We start from the raw sequence: 24,541 nt of genomic DNA, 5'->3' as shown, positions 1-24,541 counted from the left end.
GGTCATACTGCCCAAAGTAATTTATAGATTCAATGCTATCCCCAACAAGCTACCATTGACTTTCTTCACAGAGTTAGAAAAAACTACTTTAAATTTCATATGGAAACAAAAAAGAGCCCACATAGCCAAGACAATCCTAAGTAAAAAGAACGAAGCTGGAGGCATCATGCTACCTGACTTCAAACTATACTACAAGGCTACAGTAACCAAAATAGCATGGTACTTGTACCAAAACAGATATATAGACCAATGGAACAGAACAGAGGCCTTAGAAATAATGCCACACATCTACAACCATCTGATCTTTGACAAACCTGACAAAAACAACAAATGGGGAAAGGATTCCCCTATTTAATAAGTGGTGCTGGGAAAACTGGCTAGCCTTAAGCAGAAAACCGAAACTGGACCCCTTCCTTACACCTTAAACAAAAATTAACTCAAGATGGATTAAAGACTTAAACATTAAGACCTAAAACCATAAAAACCATAGAAGAAAACCTAGGCAATATAATCACACTCTTGCATATGTCTTCAAAATGCCCTTTGTCCCTTCTTCATGCCCACTGCCATTTCCTTAATCTAGGACTTCATCAACTCTTACCTGATTTTCTTGCATTATCCTGTTAGGTAGTTTTCTTATCTTTATTCTCAGCTCTTCTCCCTGATTCAACCTCTAGGCTGCTACCATGAGTGCAAATCATCATATCATATTGTATCATATTGCTCCCTGCCTAAAATGCTTCAGTGGCTCCAAACTGTACGTGGGACAGAGCCCAAACTATTGTTCCCCATCCTGGGTGGCAGGGTGATGCAATGGAAAGAACATAGGCTCCAACCCAAGAATCTGAGTTCTGCCATTGTTCATGGTGGGGCTTTGAACAAGTTGCCAAACTTCTCAGAACCTCAGTTTACTCATCCTAAAATTGTTGTACAATTAAAATAGTTTCTATCTTGAAGTTTTCCATGAGGTTTAATAATAAAGTGTAGGCCAGCTGTGGTGGCTCACGCCTGTAATCCTAGCACTTTGGGAGGCTGAGGTGGGCAGATCACGAGGTCAGGAGATTGAGACCATCCTGGCTAACATGGTGAACCCCTATCTCTACTAAAAATACAAAAAGTTAGCTGGGCGTGGTGGCAGGCGCCTGTAGTCCCAGCTACTTGGGAGGCTGAGGCAGGAGAATGGCATGAACCCAGGAGGCGGAGCTTGCAGTGAGTGGCGATTGCGCCACTGCATTCCAGCCTGGGTGACAGAGTGAGACTCTGCCTCAAAAAAAAAAAAAAAAAAAAAATAGTATTAACCATGGCACTGCTGGAGTGTGAAAAAGATTAATTCCTGTTCTTAACTAAACGATGTGACTATTGAAAATCTGTCTCTGCTGTCTTTCTAGTTTCATTTTTAACAAGTCCTTTGGTACTTTTCTCAACCCCGTACTCCCTGCTCTACTCTTCACCTTCCATTCATATTGTATAACCCAATCATACCTAAATATCAGGCTTTACTCAAATATGTCATGTTCTCATATCTCACTTTCCCGGCACTTGCTGTTTGCTTTACTTGTAATGCTTGTCTGTTCACCTGAATGGCTCCCCCTCACCCTTTGCTCAGCTTAAAAACGTAACTTTTGGCCGGGCGCGGTGGCTCAGGCCTGTAATCCCAGCACTTTGGGAGGCCGAGGCGGGTGGATCATGAGGTCAGGAGATCGAGACCATCCTGGCTAACATGGTGAAACCCAGTCTCTACTAAAAATACAAAAAAATTAGCTGGGCGTGGTGGCGGGCGCCTGTAGTCCCAGCTACTCGGGAGGGTGAGGAAGGAGGATGGCGTGAACTGGCGGGACGGAACTTGCAGTGAGCCGAGATCGCGCCACTGCACTCCAGCCTGGGAGACAGTGGGAGACTCACTCTAAAAAAAAAAAAAAAAAAAAAAGTAACTCTTTTGTGAAGCCTTTCCTAACTCCCAAGGTAGTCGAATGCCCCTCTTTGGGGTTTCAAACATATGCCTCTTTTATAAGGCATATCATTTGAACTGTAAAACTGAACGTATGTCAGCTAACATGATGACTTCCATATGAGACTATGAGGTCCTTGTGGAAGAGGCTGGGTCTTGTTCAACTATGATTTCCCAATAAAAGTACAGACCTTCCCATACTGTGGGCAATGGGTAAAGGTTTGCTGAGTTAATGAATGAGTCCCTGGACATGGCATTTTCCACAGATTAGGTTCTTCTGCTCAGTGTGTACGCAAGTACATGTAAGCATGCTTAGTTGAAAGAAACAGAAATCTACTCAAGGTAGCTTGAATATAAGAATAGTTTATTAAGAGAACTCTGGTGAAAAATATCACAGCTGTCCAAGGACTAGACACTAGATCTAACCTAGGCACACGGAACTTGGAAAAGTATGGTCATTCTACCAGGTTATTCTTTTTGTTTTTTGTTGAAATACATGTCACTACTTTTTCATCTCCATCTGTGTCACCTTCTTGCTTCCCTAGTTGGAGATCTTTTATCTATTTATTCCATACTTTTCTGTACCTCGATGACTTCAACTTACATGTAACTTTGGCTTGCTGTGGAGTTGACTCTGGCTGAATATAATCTTTCTGTTTTATCTCTTGGTCAATGCCACCATGGCAGAGATCACTACTTTGTTCATTGCCATATCCTTGGTTCCTGGCATATTTTAGGTGCTTTATAATTCTTTATTATTTGAATTTTATGAGTATCTACAATCACCTTGTAAATTTTTTCTTTCAGTATCATAGTTTTCAATTCTCTTGAGAAAGAATCTAGTTCAGACTCTACCCTTAGTTTAATACAAAGAGTTGGGCTTGCATAGTTGTAACTATGGCTTTCTGGACCCACCTCTTAAGCAGTCTGTGGGTGGTGGAGTTAAAGGTGGTTAGATAGCCCAAACTACATTTTTTATAGTACCTATGAATGTACTTTCCAGAATTAGAGCCACTGCCCATCTCCTCAAAAGAGGTCACCATCCTTGGAAACCACTTTTTGAAGATTCTCTAAGAACATATTGAAAGTGAGATGAATATTCAGCTTCCACTGGGCTGACTGACCTGGGATTTTTTTCTGTCTGTGAATACAATGGGTTCTCTCCCTAGGAAGAAAACCATGAAAAAACAAGGATGATTTTGTTCCACCTTCATCTCTTCAAATTTTCATATTTACATAACTTAGCAAGGTCTAGAGACCTGATGTGGCCTCTTCAAGGACCCATTGCTAGACTAAGGAGCAAAGGTGTGTGTTGGCATCCCACCCCACAGTTCTGCTCACTTTATGGGATTGACCTGCCCATTTTGTCCTGGCAGTAAAGTTCTCTGCCAGGGAACATTTCTTTGCTCTCACACACTTTGTACTTACAGATCCATGTAGCCAAGGCCAATAGCCTGGATATACAGAGCAGCACATCCTTGCTAGCTAACACTCTTTTGTTGGTGCTACGACACCTGCCACCTACCTCCCTCTACTCAGCAGCTGGCTTCCAGCACATTCATTACTCTTGAGAGAGGTGGATGGAGTTGGGATGGGGGAATCTGCTTACCTACTCTGCCTTGGTGGAGGAAAAGCTCCCCAGCATATCTGCCTGTTTCTTGTTCCCCTAAGCAGATGTGCACTTACTACCCTTACTTAACAACTTCTTTGCACTAACATGGACATATGCACTTTTTGTTTATCTAATGTATTCCTTAAGACCTCACTGAACATCCCCCTCTGTTGGAAGGTTTACCTGAATTGGCACACACCTCTATTGCAGAATTTGTCACTTTACATTGAAGATGTTTACATGCCTATCTCCCTCCTGACACATACACTCACCATGACACTAGGTCTTAGAGCAGCAGAAACTCTGTGGCAGGTACACAGCTCCAGTTCCCTTTTGAGTGTTGTCTGGCATGTGGCAAGATGTTTCATAAAATACTTGAGAGGTGAAGGCGGACTTACATGGTTTAGTGGGAAACAAACTTATTCAAGTAAGAAGACTTGGGATTGGTTTTTGCCTTGATGCTGTCTATTCCTATGACCTTGAGAAGTCATTGAACTCTATTTCTCTCATCCATGATACATATTACCAACTATCTGACTCACCTGCACACAGGGCTTACATTCAGCTGATATGGTTACATCAGTTTTTAAAATATTGAAACACTTCTATACAGCCAGTGAATAGTCTTCACTCCAACCCCCATGTACTGCCCTAACCACATTTACTCCTCCCCTGCAGCCCCCAGATTTCCTTTTGATGGTAACCAAAGGGAGAGTATACCTCAGGAGGCCTCTAGAGCCCTGCCCTGGTACTAGGGCTGCCATCCCTTCTGATGAGTCAATGTGCTTCCATTCTACCTGCTGATAAATACTGTGAATATCACTCTTGGCTCTGCCATAGGGTTGGGGTGTCACCAAATGATACAGAGCACAGCGAACACTTTGCACACTGTAAAGGGTTGTATACATAGACATCCTGTCCATAAGTCCCCAGAAGGGATTAGAGCCACAAAGGAGGGAAGGAGCTTGTTTCTAAATTATAGCTCACCCTCTATTTAGTTGAAGGCAAGGGACTTGGTGGGGAGGGCTTGACATGCTCACAAGCTGACTGAAGGGAGTTCACACAAAAGTTCAGGTGGACCCCAGGATGGAAAAAGAGTGTTTCTCACAAAACCTCCTTAAAGGTGACTTGTCCAAATTCCTTGCTGCAGCAGCCTGGGATTCAATTTGCAGCTTTTTTTTTTTTTTTTTTTTTCATTTAAAATGCAAAGAATTTAATCAGAAATAATCGTTGAGTTTTACTGAGAGCTGCTAAAACACAATTTGCAGCTTTTTTAAGCACATACACCATCAGCTCTGTTCTCCCATCCCAGTCTGATTGCTCACAATTAGAAGCCCATTTCACTCTGCTCTTAGTTTTCAGGTGTCCCCTTAGGTAGGACAAGAGCAGCCTGGAAGTGGAGAGTGGAGGGTGGGGAGAACAGACTGGCTGGAATGAGGGTTTGCACGATCTGGTATTTATGGAAAATTGGATATGCTAATGAACCTGAGATCCATCAGGGCTTTCTCAAGGCAGGATGGTCTCTGTCAACAGACCAATTAGCACACAATTATTAGCCCTTTCTGAAAGCTTATCTGAGGCATTCTTTGAACAGTGTGTGACTGAGTGAACTGCACTCTCCATTGCCTGTATAGGCTCTCTTTATAATCTGCCAAAGCTGTCTGCTTCTTCTACAGAGAAAAGTGCAGTATTTTCTTGAACAATCCTCCAGAGATGCTGAGGTTTCCCTCACTTTGGGGCAAGGGGTTGGGGGGGTGGTCTCAGGCTATTGTGCTTACTCAAGTCAGTACTCAGGCAATAAATGCAATGGGACCCTCTCCAGCTCCCTCTATTCTTTTCACCTCCTTACTTCTGAAGGTAGAAGACAGTGTCTCAGAGCAGAATAGCAATGAAAAGCACTATGACTTTGGGAACTAGTGAAACTTGAGTGGACCTTCCTTACTCTTTGGGTTTTTCACTCTAACAGGAAATGAGCATAAGGATCATGGTCTTTGTCTCCTAATTCCCATCCTTGTGTCACAATTAAAGTGAAGTTACTCACACCCTTTCAATGACTTACCTAATTGATTGTCCTCTTGTGGAACTGACCTTTAGAAACAGCAGAGTAAAGGTCAGAAAATCACATCAAAGATAGCCCAGCATGATGAACAAGATGATGGTGGGGGGGGGGGGGAAGCAGAAGCATTGGTGGCAGGTAGGGATGGGGGAGGGAGAAGGGGGAGGAAAGGATAGCTCCTATTGTGGCTGTTCTCTAGCCTGTCCTCCTCTTTGGGTAACATCTTATTCCCACTTAAGGCTTGTTAGCTTCCTTCTTTCCTGGACCTGGTTGGTGAGTGACCAAGTCAGGAGTAAGTGGATGGAAAAGCCAGTAAAAAACCCAATGATGATGGAGTGACCAGCTTACTTGTAGGCAGGGACAGGCAAGCCTCCAAATACCATACCCCTGTGTCCCACCTCTGTCCTTCAGCTCACCCTACCTTAGAGGGGCAAACTTCCCCAGAGTAGCTGGGACAGTTATTGGCCATGGCTCTTCATATGGGGAATTCGACACCATAAAGAAAGTGAAAACTTCACCTTGAAATGAGGCTGCCTCTGCTTCCTCAGTCCAGTCTGACCAGTACCAATCACCCACTTACCCAATAAAGAAACATGATTCAGCACCTGTGTCCACATGTGGAGGGAGGCAGGCTCATGTGTAACAGCCAGAACGCTGGGGTTATTTAAGTACATTTCCACTTGTCTCTAAGCTCCTTACTGGCTGTGACTATGTGTTACTCATCTGTGAGTTCCGAATGCTCCTTGAATATTTGTTAAACGAACAAATGAGTAAATAAAAGAATGAATGAATGAGCCAAATAAATCTTATCCTTGCAGGTGACTGTATGACCTGGAATAAGTCATTTAACTTATCTGAGCCTTGGTTTCCTAATCTGCATTGTAAGGATAATCAAACTGATCTGAAGTCAGTACAATTTGTTTTGCTCAATGTTAATTAACATTCTGAGGAGAGAACAGATCACTAAAATATGTTGGGTGGACTGATCTGTTTAGAATACTTGTGTTTGGCAGTGAGGGCATGTAAAGGGTTTAGACTCGATTTTCTGCAGTCCTTTGACCTGCCTGCTCAGGAGACAAAAAGGTATTGAACTGGTGTCTGAGGACTCTAAAGTTAGAATCCTGTTTCTGCTACTCAACAGCTCTGTGGTCTCAAGGACTGTAACTCTCTGAACCTTACTTTCCTCCTTGGAGAGTGATAGTAATGAGATTTGTCCCAGAGAGTTCTTGGGAAAGTTAAGTGGGATGCTCTTGGAGGAAGAATTTGGAAAACTGTAGAGAAGCCTTCCCTGCCCCTGGCGCGGCCTCGGTCTAGTTCTCCCTGCTGCCTCTCATGCTCTGTGTCTATTGCTACCCCTTGGTATTTGTATGGAGTTACCCTTCTTTATTCAATTTCCCCTCCCTTCCCTGCCACCCGTACTCATTCTTGAAAATGAATTCATGGCTTACTTCCTTCATAAAGTCTTCTTCGTGGACTACTTCAAGCTACAGGAATCCCTCCTGCCTCTCTCCCGACTGTTTTTGCTCAGCATCACACAATCTCTCACTTTATCACTCTGCTCCGTGTGTATTTTTTAAACCTAGGTCTACTAAATTCCCTTGAAGAATGTCCCTTACACTTTCATATTCACCGTGGTAACAAGGCAGGGTGCTAGACACATGCACTATGTACTTCCAAGCTGTGTGCTGCAGAGATCACACTGTCCCTTCTCCTTTTCCTTGTAGTACATTTCCTCTCTTCCCACCTGTCCACTCCCTACTTCTCCTTAGGAACCAACATAGATGGTGCCTCCTCTGCTACTTCCTCTCTTGTTTCCCTTTGTTTAGAGCTGTGCTTCCTTAGAGCTCATCATGATGCAGGCTTCTACCGTGACTTGAATGTCTATCAGTCAGCTGTGTATGCACCTACCTCCCCCATAGGGTGTGATCTCCTGGAGGATGCAATACACAATGTGTATATTGTTGCACACACCTCCCTACCCTGAAAAGCCTGGGATGTATTATACATGCATTCTCTTGTTTATTGAGTACCTACTGTGTGCCAGAAACTGTGTTAATTGCTGTCGACAACATGATGAGCAAAATAAATATGAGCTTCCCTCTTCGGAGCCTATAGAGTGTAGGATTCAGACATGGATCACATACTTGCAGAAAGGGATGCAAAACTGCAACTCCTGTGCCTGCTGCAAAGCAGGGGGACCTGAAGCCAGAAAAGGAGGTCAGAGGTATCAGAGTGGGCTTCATGATGAACTTCAGGAAAGGTGCACTATAAATGTTTGAAGAATTGTATGGAATTAAACAGTGGCTGCTCAATAAATACTTGTTGATTGGTTGGTTGATTGTTGGCAAAGTCTTCAGAGATCCTGAGACGAAAGGGCCTCGTGTCCCCATCATTCTTATTACATAATTATTTCAGTGCATTTAAAGCTTCCCATTTTTCATCTTATACTTTAAACATCAGGGAAAACTGACGGGCCAACTTTATAATATTTTTAAATGACTCTATGGTGTTTTGGAATATTACATGGTTATAAGAGTTTATGTATATTTAATATACTTATTAAAATATGCAGTAAGCCCGTGGCTGATTTTCTCTAAGGACGTCTCAGTGCCGAGGTGGGACTTAAATGTTTAATACTAATACTAACACCCATAACTCATATTTCTCTAGTGCTTTTCATCTTTAGGATCCATAAAGTCTGGAGTACCACATCAAGTGGATGCAGCTGGGCTTTCCAGCAGGCTGACAGGGACCACATATGTCCTCTTGCCTTCCTCTGGAGGGAGAAGGGGTGACTAGAGCTTAAAGTTTCACTCCTTCTCCAGCATTCTCCACCTTTCCAGACACAAATTCCCTTTAGCTCTCTCTGAAAGGCTCTCACTTATATATAACTGCTGCTGCCAGCTATATGTAACAGATACTGCCTCAGGACAAGGAAGAAAGTGACTTTATACCTCTGGAGTACGAAAAGGCACGTATCACTTCTATAGCTGGTCGAGGACAGGATGTGGAACCTGAGATGGAGCAGCTGGAGAAGGGAAGTATAAAGGGAGTCTCCACTTGTTATCTAAACCCACTCCCTACTCCTTCCTTCTCTAGGTCACGGAGACCAGGACCGGTCCTCTGGGCTGCAGCAACTATGACAATCTGGACTCAGTCAGTTCTGTCCTGGTACAGAGTCCAGAGAACAAAGTGCAGTTACTTGGTAAGCAGCACTATGATGGTTTTCATACCTCTCACACCTGATTAAAAAAAAAAATTCATAGATCAAATAGCAGGAAAAAATTCTGCCTGTTGCATTTGATCAAACCTTTCTTAAGACAAGAACTACCACAAGTTCTGGAACCTGTATTTAACAACTTTCCATCATGTTTTAAGAAACTTTCTGGTATGGTTTGTCCTATACCCCCGACCTATTGCTTATATCACATGACACCTCAATCATCCCACTTCACATTCCATCTCAAGTCCTCTGTCACAATCCTATAAGAAACAGCATACCCATCCCTATAAGAAGCCTTTACCTAGTTCAATGATCTTCATTTCCCAGAAAACCCTCTGCTTTATCATAAAGACACATTGAGGAATAGCTGGCCTTTACAGAGTGGTTAGAAGACTACCATCTCCAGCTCAACTAAGATCTGTACAAAGTGGGGGACCACTACCTACTGGAACCACAGTTTGAGGTGGCCCCTGCTTTCTGTTATTTGTCTGTGATCTTGCACATGGGCAATTCAAAGTCAGGAGATGAGTTTGAGAAGAATAAGACTTTTGATCTGAGACAGAACAAGCAAAACGTGAAAGATAAAGGAAAGAAAACCACACTAACCCTGGAGGCTGAGGGCTAAGGGGAGACATGCATCTCTTGCTCTCTGTTCCCTGCAGGCATCCTGGGGGCAGGGCTATGCAAACTGATTCAGTGGGAAAACTTTATTTTTCTCAAGGCCTAACTGAATTGTACTCTGTTTAAGATATTATTGTCTCAGCATTACAAAATCAATAACCCTCACTCAGGATCTACGATTACAAATTCCAGGCAACCTGAGTCAAATGCGACCCAGCAATGCTTTAGGAATTAAGAAATATATAAGAAAGAGGATTAAAAACTTGTTTATTTAGAGCTACCTAAGGTAATTGGCATTCCTCTTCACTGATGTCCCTGGATGGGCGGTTTCTGTCTGGAAAGTAGCAGTGAGTGAAGTTCAAAATGTCTAGTTGTTCATTTGGAATAGTTTATGCTATTTAATTTTATAGCCCATCACTCATGCAGACATTTGTCGGGGCACTGATTTTATAGCATGTGAAGTGTTCTGGTGAGGAGGAGGGAAGTGATGGGGGAGGTGAAATGAAAGGACTTGAAGACGGTGAGTGTTGAAAGCAAGCATGTGGATGGGGTGTGTGGGGAGAACCACTCAAATGCCACAGTAGGCACAGTGCCAAGAAAGGAAAATTTAAGGGCAGTACAGAATTGGAGGTAGACCTCAAGAAAGAACAACAAACACCCACTGCTGCTGGCAATTTTAAGTTATATTTTGAGGTCTACTGAGACTGGGATACATACTTTGAGTTCTCTGATTTCCTGCCAAGGACAAGGTCAAGGGCCTAAAAATAAAGAGCTGGCAGACGTTTGAGGAAAGAGGAGCTCACCATATCCAGAAGTTCTCATATTCCTCACTTTCCTGGCACAAGGTCTCACAATGTCGCTACTGGGGAGCATCCTGCAGATCTGACCTCGAACGTGGCCCAGACTGCATCCAAAGGCATGCCTACCCTTTGTTCATCCTTTGGTAAGCTTCCAGCAGCTGCCTTGTGAGTGGCTTGAAGCCAACTAGGAGTATGTTCTGCTGTAGGTAAACTGGTAATTACTGCAGTTGGGTGAGAAAACTGAAGCTCAGAGCAATTTAGTGCATTCTATCCAAGATCAGAAGCTAATTGGAAGAGAGCTGAGAGCCATTCATATCTATCCAGGCATGACTGATCTCAGGGCATTGACCACCATCCCACCTTCAAATCTTCTTAAGAGTTAAATCCTATTGAAATAGGACAGCCAGTCCCAGTTATATAGTATTAGCTGATGAGACAAGGGCAGGATCTGACACTAAGCAGATTCTATGAGTGCTGTGATTTGGGCAGGTCACTGTGGTCTTAGGGCTTGGATTTCCTTACCTATAAAAACCTCAGTATGAGCACAAATGTTATTTGCAATCATATATAAAAAGTACTCAACATAGTACCTGGACACTGTATCCCCACAATATCTGTTCCTATCTCTTAACCAGGACAGCTTCCTTGGTCATCAGGGCTGGGGTGTGAGGCCCAGAAGAGTCAGAATTCAATAATGTCCTAGGATGCCTACTGCTAATCTCAGTTAAGCTATAAACAGGATGGCTACAGGAGGCAGGGCAAAAAGCCCATCAAACCTTGTTTTCTCACCCAAGAGGGCTGTAAGCTCTTCTTTTATCTGAAACATCTTCCTGTTTCCATCCCAGAAATGCTGATGTGTAGCCAATAAGCCTGTTCTTATGATATGCACGCTGTCAATTTGGCTGATCTGAGGTGTTTGGCTAAGCCTTGGGCTTTGATTTTCCCATCTGCATTTTCAGATCCTCCCCCATCTGTCACTGGGGCAGCAGTAGCCTTCTCTCTCACCCAGCTCAGCAGGATCAGGCCCTGGGGTGCCCATGCTTGGGCCCAGGATGCACAAGTCAGCAGAACTCCAGCTGGGGTTCCTGCAGCCTTGGGCATGGGAAACTGAGTCCTCACTGGTTCTTCCCAGAGATTCCTTGATGCATCCTTTCCCCAGGCCTTCAGGTGCTGCTGCCTGAGTATCTGCGTGAGCGCTTTGTAGCCGCAGCACTCAGCTACATCACATGCAGCTCTGAGGGTGAGCTCGTCTGCAAGGAGAATGACTGCTGGTGCAAGTGCAGCCCCACCTTCCCTGATTGCAACTGCCCTGATGCTGACATCCAGGCCATGGAGGACAGCCTGCTGCAGATCCAGGACTCCTGGGCCACTCACAACCGGCAGTTTGAAGAGTCAGGTGAGCAGCCAGCTGACCCAGAATTCCTCCCTGTCAATGAGAGGTGGCTGTGAGGTACAGAGCAAGAACATGGGGAGAACAAAACTTGAGAGTTGAGGATCCTCATGGGGATCCTGACATGGCCACTTAATTGTGTCTGTGACCTCAAGCAGGTTATATCACCACCCTGAGGCTCAAGTGGTTTCATTTTTTCCTAGGACATTGGTATTATATCCATTTACATAGGTGTGTTTTAAGGACTTAATAAACAAAGATAAACATAATTAAGGGCATAGACCTTGTTTGTTTTGTTTGCCACTGATTCCACAGTGCCTAGGGCAATGCTTGCACATAAGGTTCACTATAAATATTTGTTGAATCAATGAAGTGCATACAATGGTTCTAGATGACATCCAATACAATTCAGTTGTTGTTTGTTGCTATTAAAGCTAATATCAGTTACCTTGAGACCTAGATTCAAGAGAACTGGTTTTGCATCCTTGCCTGGTTTGACAAGTTTTATGACCTTGGATTAGCCATGCAGCTTCTCAAGGTCTCAAGTTTCCTCATCTGAAAAAGAGGGAGAGTGATAATAGTGAATGGAAGGCTCACATGAGATCATGTAGATGCTCAATGTATAAAGAACTCTGCATGGTATATTTGCACATTTCAACACTAAATGAATGATGTTTATGTGGATATAGTTCAAAAACATGATATTGAATAAAACAAAGCAAGACAAAAGGGTTACATTATATATATTTATATAATGTCTTCATATAATACTATAATTTATTAAATATAATACATATTTAATACTATTTATATAATGTTTATAAACAGGATACCCAATACATGGTATTTTTATGGATACATTTGTTGAAAAATAAAAAATATGTGATAATGGAAAAGAAAACATCAAGAGAGTGGTTACATCTGGATAGAGAGAAAGGGAAGTTTAGGGCCCTCACATGCAGTATATTTGGTTTGCTTTATTTCTTAAAGAAAAAAAATCTGAGGCCAATATGGCAAAATGGCAAAAACTAATGGCAGACACATGGGATTTGTCTTTTTGCTCTGCATGCTCTTCCATACACTCAAATGTTTTAACTATGCACATACTAGATGTTAGTGCCATTACTAGGCATGATTCTCCAATCTTCTGAGGAGATGACGAACAAGGTACATGAGAAATAAAAGTGAGCTGAGGCCCCAGGGGTTGCCATTTTAAGTCCTGGACAAGGCATTTAGTAGTGAAGGAGAATATCACATTCCAGTCCCCAGCCCCATGCTTTGGGCTATGGTGGTGGGTTATGGTCCATAATATGACTTTGGGCCTTTACTACTATGAGTTACTGCTGATGAATAAATCAGGGCTCTCTTGACCTCTACCAGGAGACCTGGTAGCTGCAGGTCCCAAGGAAAACCAGAGCAATGCACAGAAACCTGAGCATGAGTTCAGAAGCCATGGTGTGCCCAGGAAGCTCTAAGGAGAACCTAGACTCAGCAGGAGCTTAGAAGCAGAAGGCAGGTTGCTTCTAAATTTGCTGTAGGGCACAATGGGTATCTGTCCAAGAGCTGAAGCTGAAAAGAGAAGAAGAGTATCTTAGAGAGTCGGAGACAAGGACGTGGGTGGGAGAGGCTGGTCTCAGGGACTGGAGGGTTTCTAGAAAGATTTCTGAGCTGGGTGCTGCATCTTCTCTGTGCCCACATGTGCCAGTCTGGGTGCACACTCACCTTCATGAGGGCCCCACATGTTCCATATGGGTTTTGTGGTGGTATTGAAGAGGATTGGCCTTGAGATAGTGTTGTGGATGTCTCAGAAGGAAGTATAAAGGGTGAAAGAGATGCATCCAAGGTCATTAGCAATAGCAGGAGCTCTGGCCCCTCTGAGGGTGGCAGAGATCTGTTTTGAAATTCAGAGGCATAGGGGTAGAAAAGATGAGAAAATTCCCGAGGCCATATTTTACAACATGTTAATTATTTCTCAATAAAGGTGTTGATTTTTTAAAAAAGCACCTGGGAGAATGGATGTGCAGCCTCCTTCCTCATGTAGTAACTTTGAAGGACCCTGGATCTGGGCAGCGTCCACTTGCCCCTTCCAGAGCTCTGCATAGCTACCCGTCAGCTCAGGTCCTGTGTTCTTGTCCACAGAAGAGTTCCAGGCCCTGCTGAAAAGGCTGCCCGATGACCGGTTCCTGAACTCCACAGCTATATCCCAGTTCTGGGCCATGGACACCAGCCTTCAGCACCGCTACCAGCAACTGGGAGCTGGCTTGAAAGTGCTGTTCAAAAAGACCCATCGGATCGTCCGCCGGCTCTTCAATCTCTGCAAGCGCTGCCATCGCCAGCCTCGCTTCCGCCTGCCCAAGGAGAGGTCAGCACCCCCTGGATGCTAGAGCCAGAGCTCAGCCCCTCCCTGATAGCTGCTGAGGCCAAGGAGAACCCTCTGTCCAATGTAGGGGATCGGGGAGTGGTGACTCACACATAGCCTTCCAGTTATCTCGACCTACTCATGTGTGTCATTCTCAGCTGTGAGTTGTGTCTGAAGTGAGAGAGAGAAAAAAAGATGGGCTGATTTTACTTTTACTTTTATCTAAATTACAGTTGATTCAAATGTTATTCTAGTAATACTCTAATTCTGATTTACTGATTTCCATTTTAATAAGTCTTAGAAAAAAAGGGATGGAGTTAAATTTCATCCAGCAATTGCATCTGATGAAAAACACATACACTGGCTTGTGTCAAACAAATGATTCTTCTCTGGGTCACAGGAGGAATAAAAGTGGAGACCTGCACCCTCAGGGATAGAGTGGGGCTGTATCATTACAAGTATCCACTTGTTCATCCACTCATTCATTTATTTATTTGACAAGTTTTTGAATCCATATTCCATGCCTTACTATTAAGCTGCAGGGGTATTCATGAATTGGAAAGATTTAACGAACAGAAATGTAAAAACTAGAAAATTATAACTATGTGGCAACCACTTAAATTTATGGTGGTAGAACATAAATCAAACCGATAATCTCCTAGAGGTGAAACCAGAAATGAAAGCTTCCTTGGAGAAGAAAGTTTTGGTCACACTGTGTGGGAAGAGAGGGAAATGATCTGGTACACGTGAGGTAGGACAGTCTTCCAGGCAAAGGAGGCTGCCTTCACGGCCAGCAACCCAGTGGTACCACTCTATCAGAGGCACAGGTAAGAAGGGAAGCATACGAAGAAGTGGTTTTGAGAGGAGTTCATTTATACTTCTTTCAACAAATAATGATTAAATGCTTACCATGCATGGAAACAATTCTCATTTCTGAGAAGCTGTTGGTCTCAAGACAGTGTTCCTGCTTTCATGGTATTTACTAACAGGGAAGCCGTTTATAAACGAGTAAACAATAAATAATTTCAGATACTGATAATTGTCATGGATTGAATAAAACAGGGTTATGTGATGGAGAATGAGTGTGGTGGTTCTTTTGGCAGGGACATCAGGAAAGACTTCTTTGAAGAGGTAACATAAGACCTAAAATCAAAATTTTAAGAGAATCAGCCATAGAAAATTTCTGTTCTTGGTGGAGGAGTGAGAGGAGCAGAGAGAATAGAAAGGACAGAAACCTTGAAGAGGGAATGGAAGTTGGCAAGAAGTTAGAAGATTTGAAGAGCCATCTTATTTAGAAGGCTGAAAACAGATTTGACACAAAAGATGCTGGAGATCCTCTGTAGGTTTTTGAATAAGGGAATGAAGTAGGACTTGGGAGAGATGAGCCTAGTTGCTCTCAGTACAAGTTTGGTGTCCAGTATTTCTGGTGCTGACCCATCAGACCCAGAGCTCTAGGCTTTGCTCAATCAGTCCAAAGTAGCAAAGTAGAGTTTCTGCCACTCAGAGATCTTGGGGATTCTATCTTCCTCATTGCCTTCCACGCCTAGTGGTCAATGTCTTGCTGCCCTTAAGGAGGGTGTCAGTGTGTGACTTCTTTTGACTCTTACTTCATTTTATCTCTGTTCCCCAAGGTCCTTGTCCTACTGGTGGAACCGAATCCAGTCCCTCCTCTACTGTGGGGAAAGCACCTTTCCTGGCACTTTCCTGGAACAGAGCCACAGCTGCACCTGCCCCTATGACCAATCTTCCTGCCAGGGCCCCATCCCATGTGCCTTGGGCGAAGGGCCTGCGTGTGCCCACTGTGCTCCAGACAATAGCACACGCTGTGGGAGCTGCAACCCGGGCTATGTGCTGGCCCAGGGACTGTGCCGGCCAGAGGTGGCCGAGTCCCTGGAAAACTTTCTTGGGCTGGAGACAGACTTGCAGGACCTGGAGCTAAAGTACCTGCTGCAGAAGCAGGATAGCCGCATTGAGGTACACTCCATCTTCATCAGCAATGACATGCGGCTGGGAAGCTGGTTTGACCCTTCCTGGAGGAAGCGCATGCTGCTCACCCTGAAGAGCAACAAGTACAAGCCTGGGCTGGTGCACGTGATGTTGGCCTTGTCCTTGCAGATCTGTCTCACCAAGAACAGCACCCTGGAGCCTGTCATGGCTATCTACGTCAACCCTTTTGGGGGCAGCCACTCTGAGAGCTGGTTCATGCCTGTGAATGAGGGCAGCTTTCCTGACTGGGAAAGGACTAACGTGGATGCAGCTGCCCAGTGCCAAAACTGGACTATCACCTTGGGGAATAGGTGGAAGACTTTCTTTGAGACAGTTCATGTTTACCTACGGAGCCGAATCAAGTCCCTGGATGACAGCTCCAATGAGACAATCTACTATGAGCCCCTGGAGATGACTGATCCCTCTAAGAATTTGGGTTACATGAAAATTAACACCTTGCAGGTCTTTGGCTACAGCCTGCCCTTTGACCCAGATGCTATCCGGGACCTAATTCTCCAGTTGGACTACCCATATACTCAAGGTTCCCAGGACTCTGCACTCTTGCAGCTCATTGAGCTCAGGGACCGGGTGAACCAGCTTTCTCCACCTGGCAAAGTCCGACTTGACCTTTTCTCCTGCTTGCTCCGGCATCGGCTCAAGTTGGCCAACAATGAGGTGGGCAGGATCCAGTCCTCCCTGAGGGCTTTCAATTCTAAGCTGCCAAACCCTGTGGAATATGAGACCGGCAAACTCTGTAGCTAATGGGCGGCCCACTTCAGCAGTGGGCAAGGAGGGGATCCATGAATCTGGGGTACAAAGATAATCTAAGCCCTCACCTTAGTGCCAACAGGGTGTGCTCCCACGAGACTTTCAGCATCCAGCAGATGGGACCTCGAGGCTCGAGCTGAAGCAAGCGAGAGAGAAACAGCTACTGCGTGGGTGCGCGCACACATACACACACACACACACTGGCACCGGGAGGCCACAACTCAGCAGCCTCAGATCTGTAAAGTTGATCGGTGCTTTCTAAAATGAATGCAATTGAAAGAAAGGAGCCAAGGAAGAGATTAAGAAAAAGAACCAGCCAAACCATGAAACAAACAAAAATCCTTCAAAGTGATTCTTGTCATTCAAGAAAGCAAGAGGGGACAACAATGGGAGGGGTCGGAGCTCTTTCTTCCCCTCTGTGGAGTCACTTTTGTATTCTTTTTAACCAGATTTCTTAAAATGTTGTTGTTTTGTGAATCCTGACATTGGTTCTTACTTTTGTATGCTGCCTCCTCTGTGCCCTCCCAGACGCTGACTGGGAAACACAAGAAGTACAACCAACAGGAACCAGCGCCAAGGGCAGGCAGCGGCCTCCTTGCTCCCCTCCCTTACTCCTCCCTCTCTGCTGCCTCCTCCCCCCACCAAGTTTCAGGGCCCTGGATTTTTCCCAGTTCCCCTTGTGGTCCCTTCAGAGCTCCTTTCCAACAGCATCTCTCTGTCGAAGAAAGCAGCTCTGTCAAGTTAGAGAGAGACAATGTGTAGGAAAATGTTCTTTTTTAAAAAAAAATAACAAAAACAAAACAAAATTATTTATTTTGTGATTGTTTTCCTTGTCAATCTGCTCCAACCACCTGAACATCTAAGTAAACATTTACCTGGTTTAATATATTTTTGGAAAGGCCTTTTTTAGGGGGCAAAACGAGAGAAAAAAGAAAAAAAAAGAGAGTATAGTCCCCTGGGTTACCTGGATTTTTCCTTTTAATTGCTATTTGCATGACACAAGAATGTCCGTGAAGCGGGGATAGTACTGTGTGGGAAGCTGGTTGATTGACAGATACACAAGTTACACAAGTGAATGAATGCCTGTGTTGACTGGGGTGTGAGGGGTGTATGAGAGAGAGAGGTTAAATGAGAAGTGAGGTAGTACTATCCCAGAGAGTTATCTAACTACATTCCCATCACCTTTTTCTTCTCCCTGGGTGTGAGGGCTAACATGGGTCCTAAAACCAGGATTTCCCACGATGGGGAGAGTAGTTAAAAAGATCTTGCTCATAAGAGGAACTGCAGTCTTTGCACTGGGCAAAGTCCTGCTAAAGGGGCTCCTCTTTGCCGACACTACTGCAGACATTAGGAGAATTTCCCATACGCTGCATCTTATGGTCTGGGATCACCCTTTGAGAAATCTGGGAAAGACGGAAATGTAGCAATGGCTCCCTCCATTCTGTCTGATTACCACATTCCCAACCCAAATAGCAGCTTTGATGTCTACAACACAGAACAATGCATCCTTTTCTCCTAGTGCCTCCCTCCAGGTGGTATGAGAATCACTTCATAGCATCTCTTTTGGAGAATCACTTCTTTGTCTATGCTTTACATTCCAACCATAATGCATAGGCATGACAACCCCCACTTTATTCAGGAGAGAGTCACCACATAAATATGAAATATCTCATTTCCTACCTGTGGTATATCTCAGTCGGCATAAAGTGAAATGAAAGACAATAAGATGATGATTATGTCTCTCTGCCCAGGGGCCTTCTATGTTTATTATTGCATGCAGAAGAATTTGACATTATATTTAATCATTGCATGGTCTTTCAATGTATAAGAAACTGAAATCCTTGGTAGATAAGCAGCCTGGGGCATTTCTTTCTTCACCACTTTCCTGAAGGCTTCCAGGGTAGAAATACAGAGTGATAGGATGATCTGGGGTGAGCACAGTTATTGGCTGTCTATTTCTAGTTAAAGTCACTGCTTGCTTTGGGAAGTTTGTACAGAGCTCCTCACCCATGTGAGATGGAATAGGCAGATGACATCATCAGCAGGAGTGTTAAGATGTACCCGATGACGATGCTTTTGGTGGGAAGGGGGTGACAAGTGGTGGGAAGGCTTTGATACCTTCCAGGGATGGGGTTTGAGTGGTAGATACCGGATTCTGATTTTAGCACTCTGAAAGTGTATGTCTACAGGCAGTAGGAGTGGGTGGACAGGGACTCTTACTCACTAATTAAAGGTGTACCTTTAGCAAACCATCAACTGCCAGGCACAGCAATACTCAGAGTGGGGAGGACAGCCATTGAGAATGTACAGTGCACAAAGCAGTGTGGAGCCTCAGTAGCACAAGCGTAACTGCCCCAGTGGGAACAGAGTCATCACAGAGGGCTCACTTCCCACCTAGGCCAGTCCCACAGTTGTGGTGAGGGATGGGAAACCTCAGCCTTCTGTCTTTGTATCAGCAACCAGACTGGGAGAAAATCGCACCTATGGAATTATTAGTAAGGATGCTGTGTCTCTTTATTTCAGAGATATGAGATCTCTTGTCTTGGGAGGGTTTCAGGAAGTTGATGGCGTGATGTATTGTGGTTCTAGGGAATATATGCATCCATTTACTAAGCTTTCCACATCTTGCCCATCTGGAGGTTTAAACTATGAAGCTTAGTGTACCAACTCCATCTAAAAGTATTACTACACATTGGTAAATATTTAGTGGTGCCTTTGATTCCAGATGCAAGTATCATATTGATAGAGGGCCTAACGAATATTAATTACAGAGGTAGAAATGCCTATATTTGACCTAGTCATCTGTTACCTGTGATAGATGTTTGATTCGTCTGTTCTGGGACAGTGATAGGGTGCTTGGTGTAGAAGAACTTGTATCAAAGGAGCAGGCCAAAGACTTTGCTTCTAGAACACAGGTGGAAGAATGGGGGGTGTAAGGGATGGGTAGCATCCTTTAAGAGGCTTTCAAAGGCTTGAAACCATGAGTTTAGCACAGAGTTTTTCAGAAAGCTTGGCTAAGAAATGCCGTAATAAGAAAAGGCTGTCCTCAGTTGAAACTGTCACCTTTAAAGTCCATAATAATCAAAATATGTGAACCACCTATTCACAGACACAGTTGCAAATAAAGAATTGTCATTAATTAGTACTGGATTGTCAATGTTGGTGAACTCATTGTGGAATTCAGAGCAAAATCACAATATAGTTCCAACTATGCATTGGATAATAACAATTAGAAATTCAAGTTTTAATTGTAACCCCAAAGAACGAATACATCAAATGCTAATCTGCCCTAATGCTTGAGACGAATACCTCTAACACTAAATAATATATTTAATACCTGATAATAAAATATTGCTATGTTCTGCAAGCACATTCATGCATCAACAGCCAAAAACATAAATGAATATCACTTCCAATACTGGGTTTAGTTTAGTTTAGTTCCAGTTCTTCTGTGTTTTTTTTTCTTTATCAAAATATAAAAATAGTGGTGATGATAGGCAGAGCTGCCTTGTAAGTAGACAGAATATGTTGCTGACATGATGTCCTGTCCCAAAATACCACTTGAAAGTCTATAATTTCATCAGATGGGTCTATTCTCTTGCATCTCAGAAAAGTCTCTTTTTTTTTTTTTGCCATTATATTCTGCATGAAAACTAAAATACCCTGAAAAAGAAATCAGTCTTAGAAGTTAACCCAACGGCAAGTTAGAAAATTAGATTTTTGGAATTGGAAGATTTTTAGAGGTCATCCGGTCCAATCTCATTTCTGACATGAGGAAAAAGAGGTTAAAAAATTGAGAAGTTGGCTGGGCGCAGCAGCTCATGCCTGTAATCCCAGCACTTTGGGAGGCCAAGAAAGGTGGATCACGAGATCAGGAGTTCGAGACCAGCCTGGCCAGCATGGTGAAACCCCATCTCTGCTAAAAACACAAAAAATAGCCAGGCATGGTGGCACACACCTATAGTCCCAGCTACTTGGGAGGCTGAGGCAGGAGAATTGCTTGAACCCAGCAGGCGGAGGTTGCAGTGAGCCAAGATCGCACCACTGCACTCCAACCTGGGCAATGACAGAGTGAGACTGTCTAAAAAAAAAAAAAAAAGAAAAAGAAAAAAAAGAAAAAACTGAGAAATTTGCCGGGCCTGGTGACTCATGCTTGTAATCCCAGCACTTTCAGAGGCCAAGGCAGGTGGATCACTTGTGATCAGGAGTTCAAAACCAGCCTGGCCAACACGGAGAAACCCTGTCTCTCTACTAAAAATACAAAAACTAGCTGGGTGTGATGGCATGCGCCTGTAATCCCAGCTACCAGGGAGGCTGAGGCAGGAGAATCGCTGGAACATGGGAGGCAGAGGCTGCAGTGAGCCGAGACTGCACTATTGCACTCCAGCCTAGACGACAGAGCAAAACTCCGTGTCAAAAAAAAAAAAAAAAAAAAAAAAATTGAGAAGTTAAAGAACTTTTTCATGGTTGTGTCTAGTATCGGAGCTAGGAATAGAAGTCTCATCTGGTTCCTCCTCTACCTCTCTTTGCCAGTAAGTGACATTTGGGTCCTAGAGATGACAGGGACCCCGGCCAGGCCTTAGGAGTGTGGGGATGGAGGAGAGAAGGCAATTTTCCACGGAGGAGAAGAAGGCTTCTGTGAGATGGAAGTATCTTCACACTTTTCCCTGTAATTGATTTTAGCAAAAATAATCAGCTACTGTGACAAGTGAAAGAAAAGGACTGAAGTTTCACCCCTTAGAAGCCTGAAGCACAGAGTAGGCATGTTTCCATCTAGGCTGGAAATAGAGTGATTAACTTGCTGGTTTCCTGATGACCACCATCTCAGCTCCATGCTTTTTAATTGCACATCCTGCCTTCAATTTGTTGCTATTTTCTATAAACCACCAATTGGAGAGTTTGAATGTCATTAAAAATTTGATAATTTCTGAAAACATCTTCCAGGTGAAGTCTAGAGGTGACTGGGTGCCACCAGCATCCAAAGGTCTCGCACTGTGTAGTTCCTGTGGTCTAGATCTAGGGTCATGGCCAAGGAGAGTAATGAAGTGATACTCTGCTGTATACTAAGAGTCCTGGCTCCTACCGACAGCAAACCACAAAGAGCAAGGGCCAAGGGAGTCATCTTACCCAAGAAACAAAACTGTGGCTTGCATTCCTGGCATGCTTTCCTTCTCTCTAGAACACGCACTACGCATGTTAAGGAGGAAGGATAGGTTGGGAAATTTAGGTAGTCTGATGGCATTAGACACACAGATTTCTTCTGGTTTCTCATTCTGGTACTGCTACTAGTCGGCTCTGTCATTGTGAGCAAGTCTCTCCACTTCTCTGACCCCCAGTTTGCTCCCCTATGGAAGAGGAAGTTGGATTTCCCATGCAGGTACTGATTGTACTTCTGTTATCATTTCATGATGTTACAAGCAGTGTGGCACAGGAGACTGTGTAAGATGTAAAGTCAGATCTGGATTTGCATGTTGGATCCATACTTACCATTTAAGTGACCTTTATTCTTCATTTGTCTCATATGTGACTCAACTGCTACATTCTCACCTCCCTAAAATTTTTCATCCCCTTCTCTTCCTGAACATTTACCTCCTTGCATATGTTTGCTCCATACTCCCCAACATCGAGAATGTGTCCTTTCAATTCCCTAAAATTCAATCTTCCTTCCTTCCTTCCTTCCTTCCTTCACTAAGTGATAGGCACTAGGCTAGGTGCCGGATATTCAAAACTCTATACAACATGTTTCCAGACCATAAACAATTGTGCAATATGATGTGGGATGGGGAGCAGGCAGTGGGATATATGAACAATTCAGAGTGGAGCATTCTTAGTAGGGATGTACAAGGTATTGATGGAACATAGAAAGATAGCATGTCACTCCCTGGAAGAGACTCTAGTAGCACTTGTTGTGAGGCTTCTAATAAAGCCGGAGCAATGTCCCAAGTGTCCAGATGTTTTACATCTCAGTAGAGGGAAAGACTTAAAATATAACATGTGCATCCCTTCTCAGAGAGCAGAAAAGAGCAACAAGAGCAGCAGAGCCCCATTGAAGCCACACACTCCATGTTTGGTGCCCTAATTCTGACTCCTGAGCACCAAGTTAGCACTTGTTACTCAGTTCAAGGAATACTTGTGGGACTTCCATGGGAGCTCTGTTTGGTAGATGAGATGCCTCCACTCCTTAAGGCGCAATGTTGTGTAACCAGTGCTTCCCTGACTTCAATTAACCTGCAGATTCTGACTCACTAAGTCTGTAGTGGGCCCCATATTCTGCATTTCTAACAAGCCCCCAGGTGATACTGATGCTGTTGGTCCATGGACCACACTTTGAGGAGCAAGCTCCCAGAGAGTATGCCTATTATATTCCTGCAGTACTCAGGGCTCAAAAGTAAGAGCTTCCCAGGAAGGACAGAGGCTAAGAAACCAAAGGGTCAATTGCTGGCTCTGAGGTAGTGACTTCACTTATGAAAATCTTGGTGCCTTACTGGTCTTTATTTTCTTAAGCAATTAGAAGCCAAGTGTCTGACCTATACAAACGGAGTGAGAATAGGAAGCTGAGAGAAAAGAAAGGAAACTTAATGAAGTCAAAATTCTGAGGGCTCTGAGCTAGCTTGCTTATCAATGTGTGTTTACAGATAAGCAGCCCCATGGACTGGCTGAATCATGCTGGCTGAATAAAGGTCTTTTCCCCTAAGCGTATCAAAGCAAATCTGTTTAGAAGTGGAACAGCGAGTAACTGTCATTCTATGAAAACATACATCAGACAAGGTGATTAAATCCACACCAACAATGTACAAGCACCCAGATCTCCCAGACTTTAGACTACTTAGGTGCCATGTACCCCCTAGGCACCCCATCTAAAAACTGAAATGAATTATTTTTGTTTTCAGTTCTACCCTTCTCTCTTCCAACCTGTGTGATTACCACCCTTGCTTCATTAATAAAAACAACTGCCAGAATTTTTGTAGGGTTATTCTTCCAAAGATTTCAGGACTTGGAAGAATGAATCAATCCAAATTATTTATTAAACATTTTCAGCTAGGAGGTGTGGGAAACAAAGCAAATATGGGCTTAGTATGCACATTTTCTTAATTCTAAAGGTTTGCAGATGACTTAGAAAATGAAACTTGTGGGGAAGTTCCATAGCTAAGTGAAAGAAGGAACGGGATTTAGTGTGCTTTCTGGAGTCAGGCTGGCTTGACTCAACCCCATCGGTGCCACTTACAAGATGTGAAGGGCTGGATATGTCATTTAATTTATTTCAGCCTCAGTTTGCACATAAGTAAAAGAACAGCAATGAAGTATGTATCTCACAGGATATTGTGATGGTCAAATAAGATAAAACATATAAAGAGCAGGGGCAGGCTTAGAGCACATGCTCAATAAGCGTAGGGTTTTTCATTCTGTTAGATAGTTTCTATGTTTGAAGAAAAGGCAAGGGAAGGGAAAGAGAGGGAAGGAGAGGGGAGGGGAGGGAAGAAAAGGAAACATCCATGTTATCTACCTGCAGAAGCAAACTTCCTGGAAACAAAGAGGAATTTATCATCTGAGCCCTTACATAAGAGTCATCGGGTAATGTAATGAAAAGGCTCTTCAATTACAGTTTTGTGGAAGACACAGATATGCCACTGAAATAGATAATTTTTATGTAGACCCTCTATAAAAGCAGAGAATATAATATTACAGCATAACTCATTGCTAAAATGAGTTATGCTGTGCCCTGCTGGGTCATGTGCCCTAGGAACATTGTTTTGATGATACAGCTTATTACAGTGATA

The 24,541-nt window shown here is 43.7% G+C and overlaps 1 protein-coding gene across 1 annotated transcript in view; it reads left to right on the top strand.

The window, feature by feature from the left end:
* The window catches only part of BRINP2 (BMP/retinoic acid inducible neural specific 2), a 111,794-nt gene extending 94,147 nt beyond the window's left edge, over positions 1–17,647 (top strand). The window contains exons 5-8 of the mRNA XM_054455240.2: positions 8,716–8,821; positions 11,420–11,656; positions 13,790–14,012; positions 15,641–17,647. Of these exons, the coding sequence (XP_054311215.1) occupies positions 8,716–8,821; positions 11,420–11,656; positions 13,790–14,012; positions 15,641–16,757 (1,683 nt within the window). The 3' untranslated portion in view covers positions 16,758–17,647. The remainder of the gene's footprint in view (positions 1–8,715; positions 8,822–11,419; positions 11,657–13,789; positions 14,013–15,640) is intronic.
* The last annotated feature ends 6,894 nt before the right edge of the window (positions 17,648–24,541 follow it).

The sequence above is a fragment of the Pongo pygmaeus genome, chromosome 1 (assembly GCF_028885625.2).
Source record: "Pongo pygmaeus isolate AG05252 chromosome 1, NHGRI_mPonPyg2-v2.0_pri, whole genome shotgun sequence".
Classification (NCBI taxonomy): Eukaryota; Metazoa; Chordata; class Mammalia; order Primates; family Hominidae; genus Pongo; species Pongo pygmaeus.
Note: the sequence above shows the minus strand (reverse complement) of the source record. Positions and strands in the feature narration are given on the sequence as shown.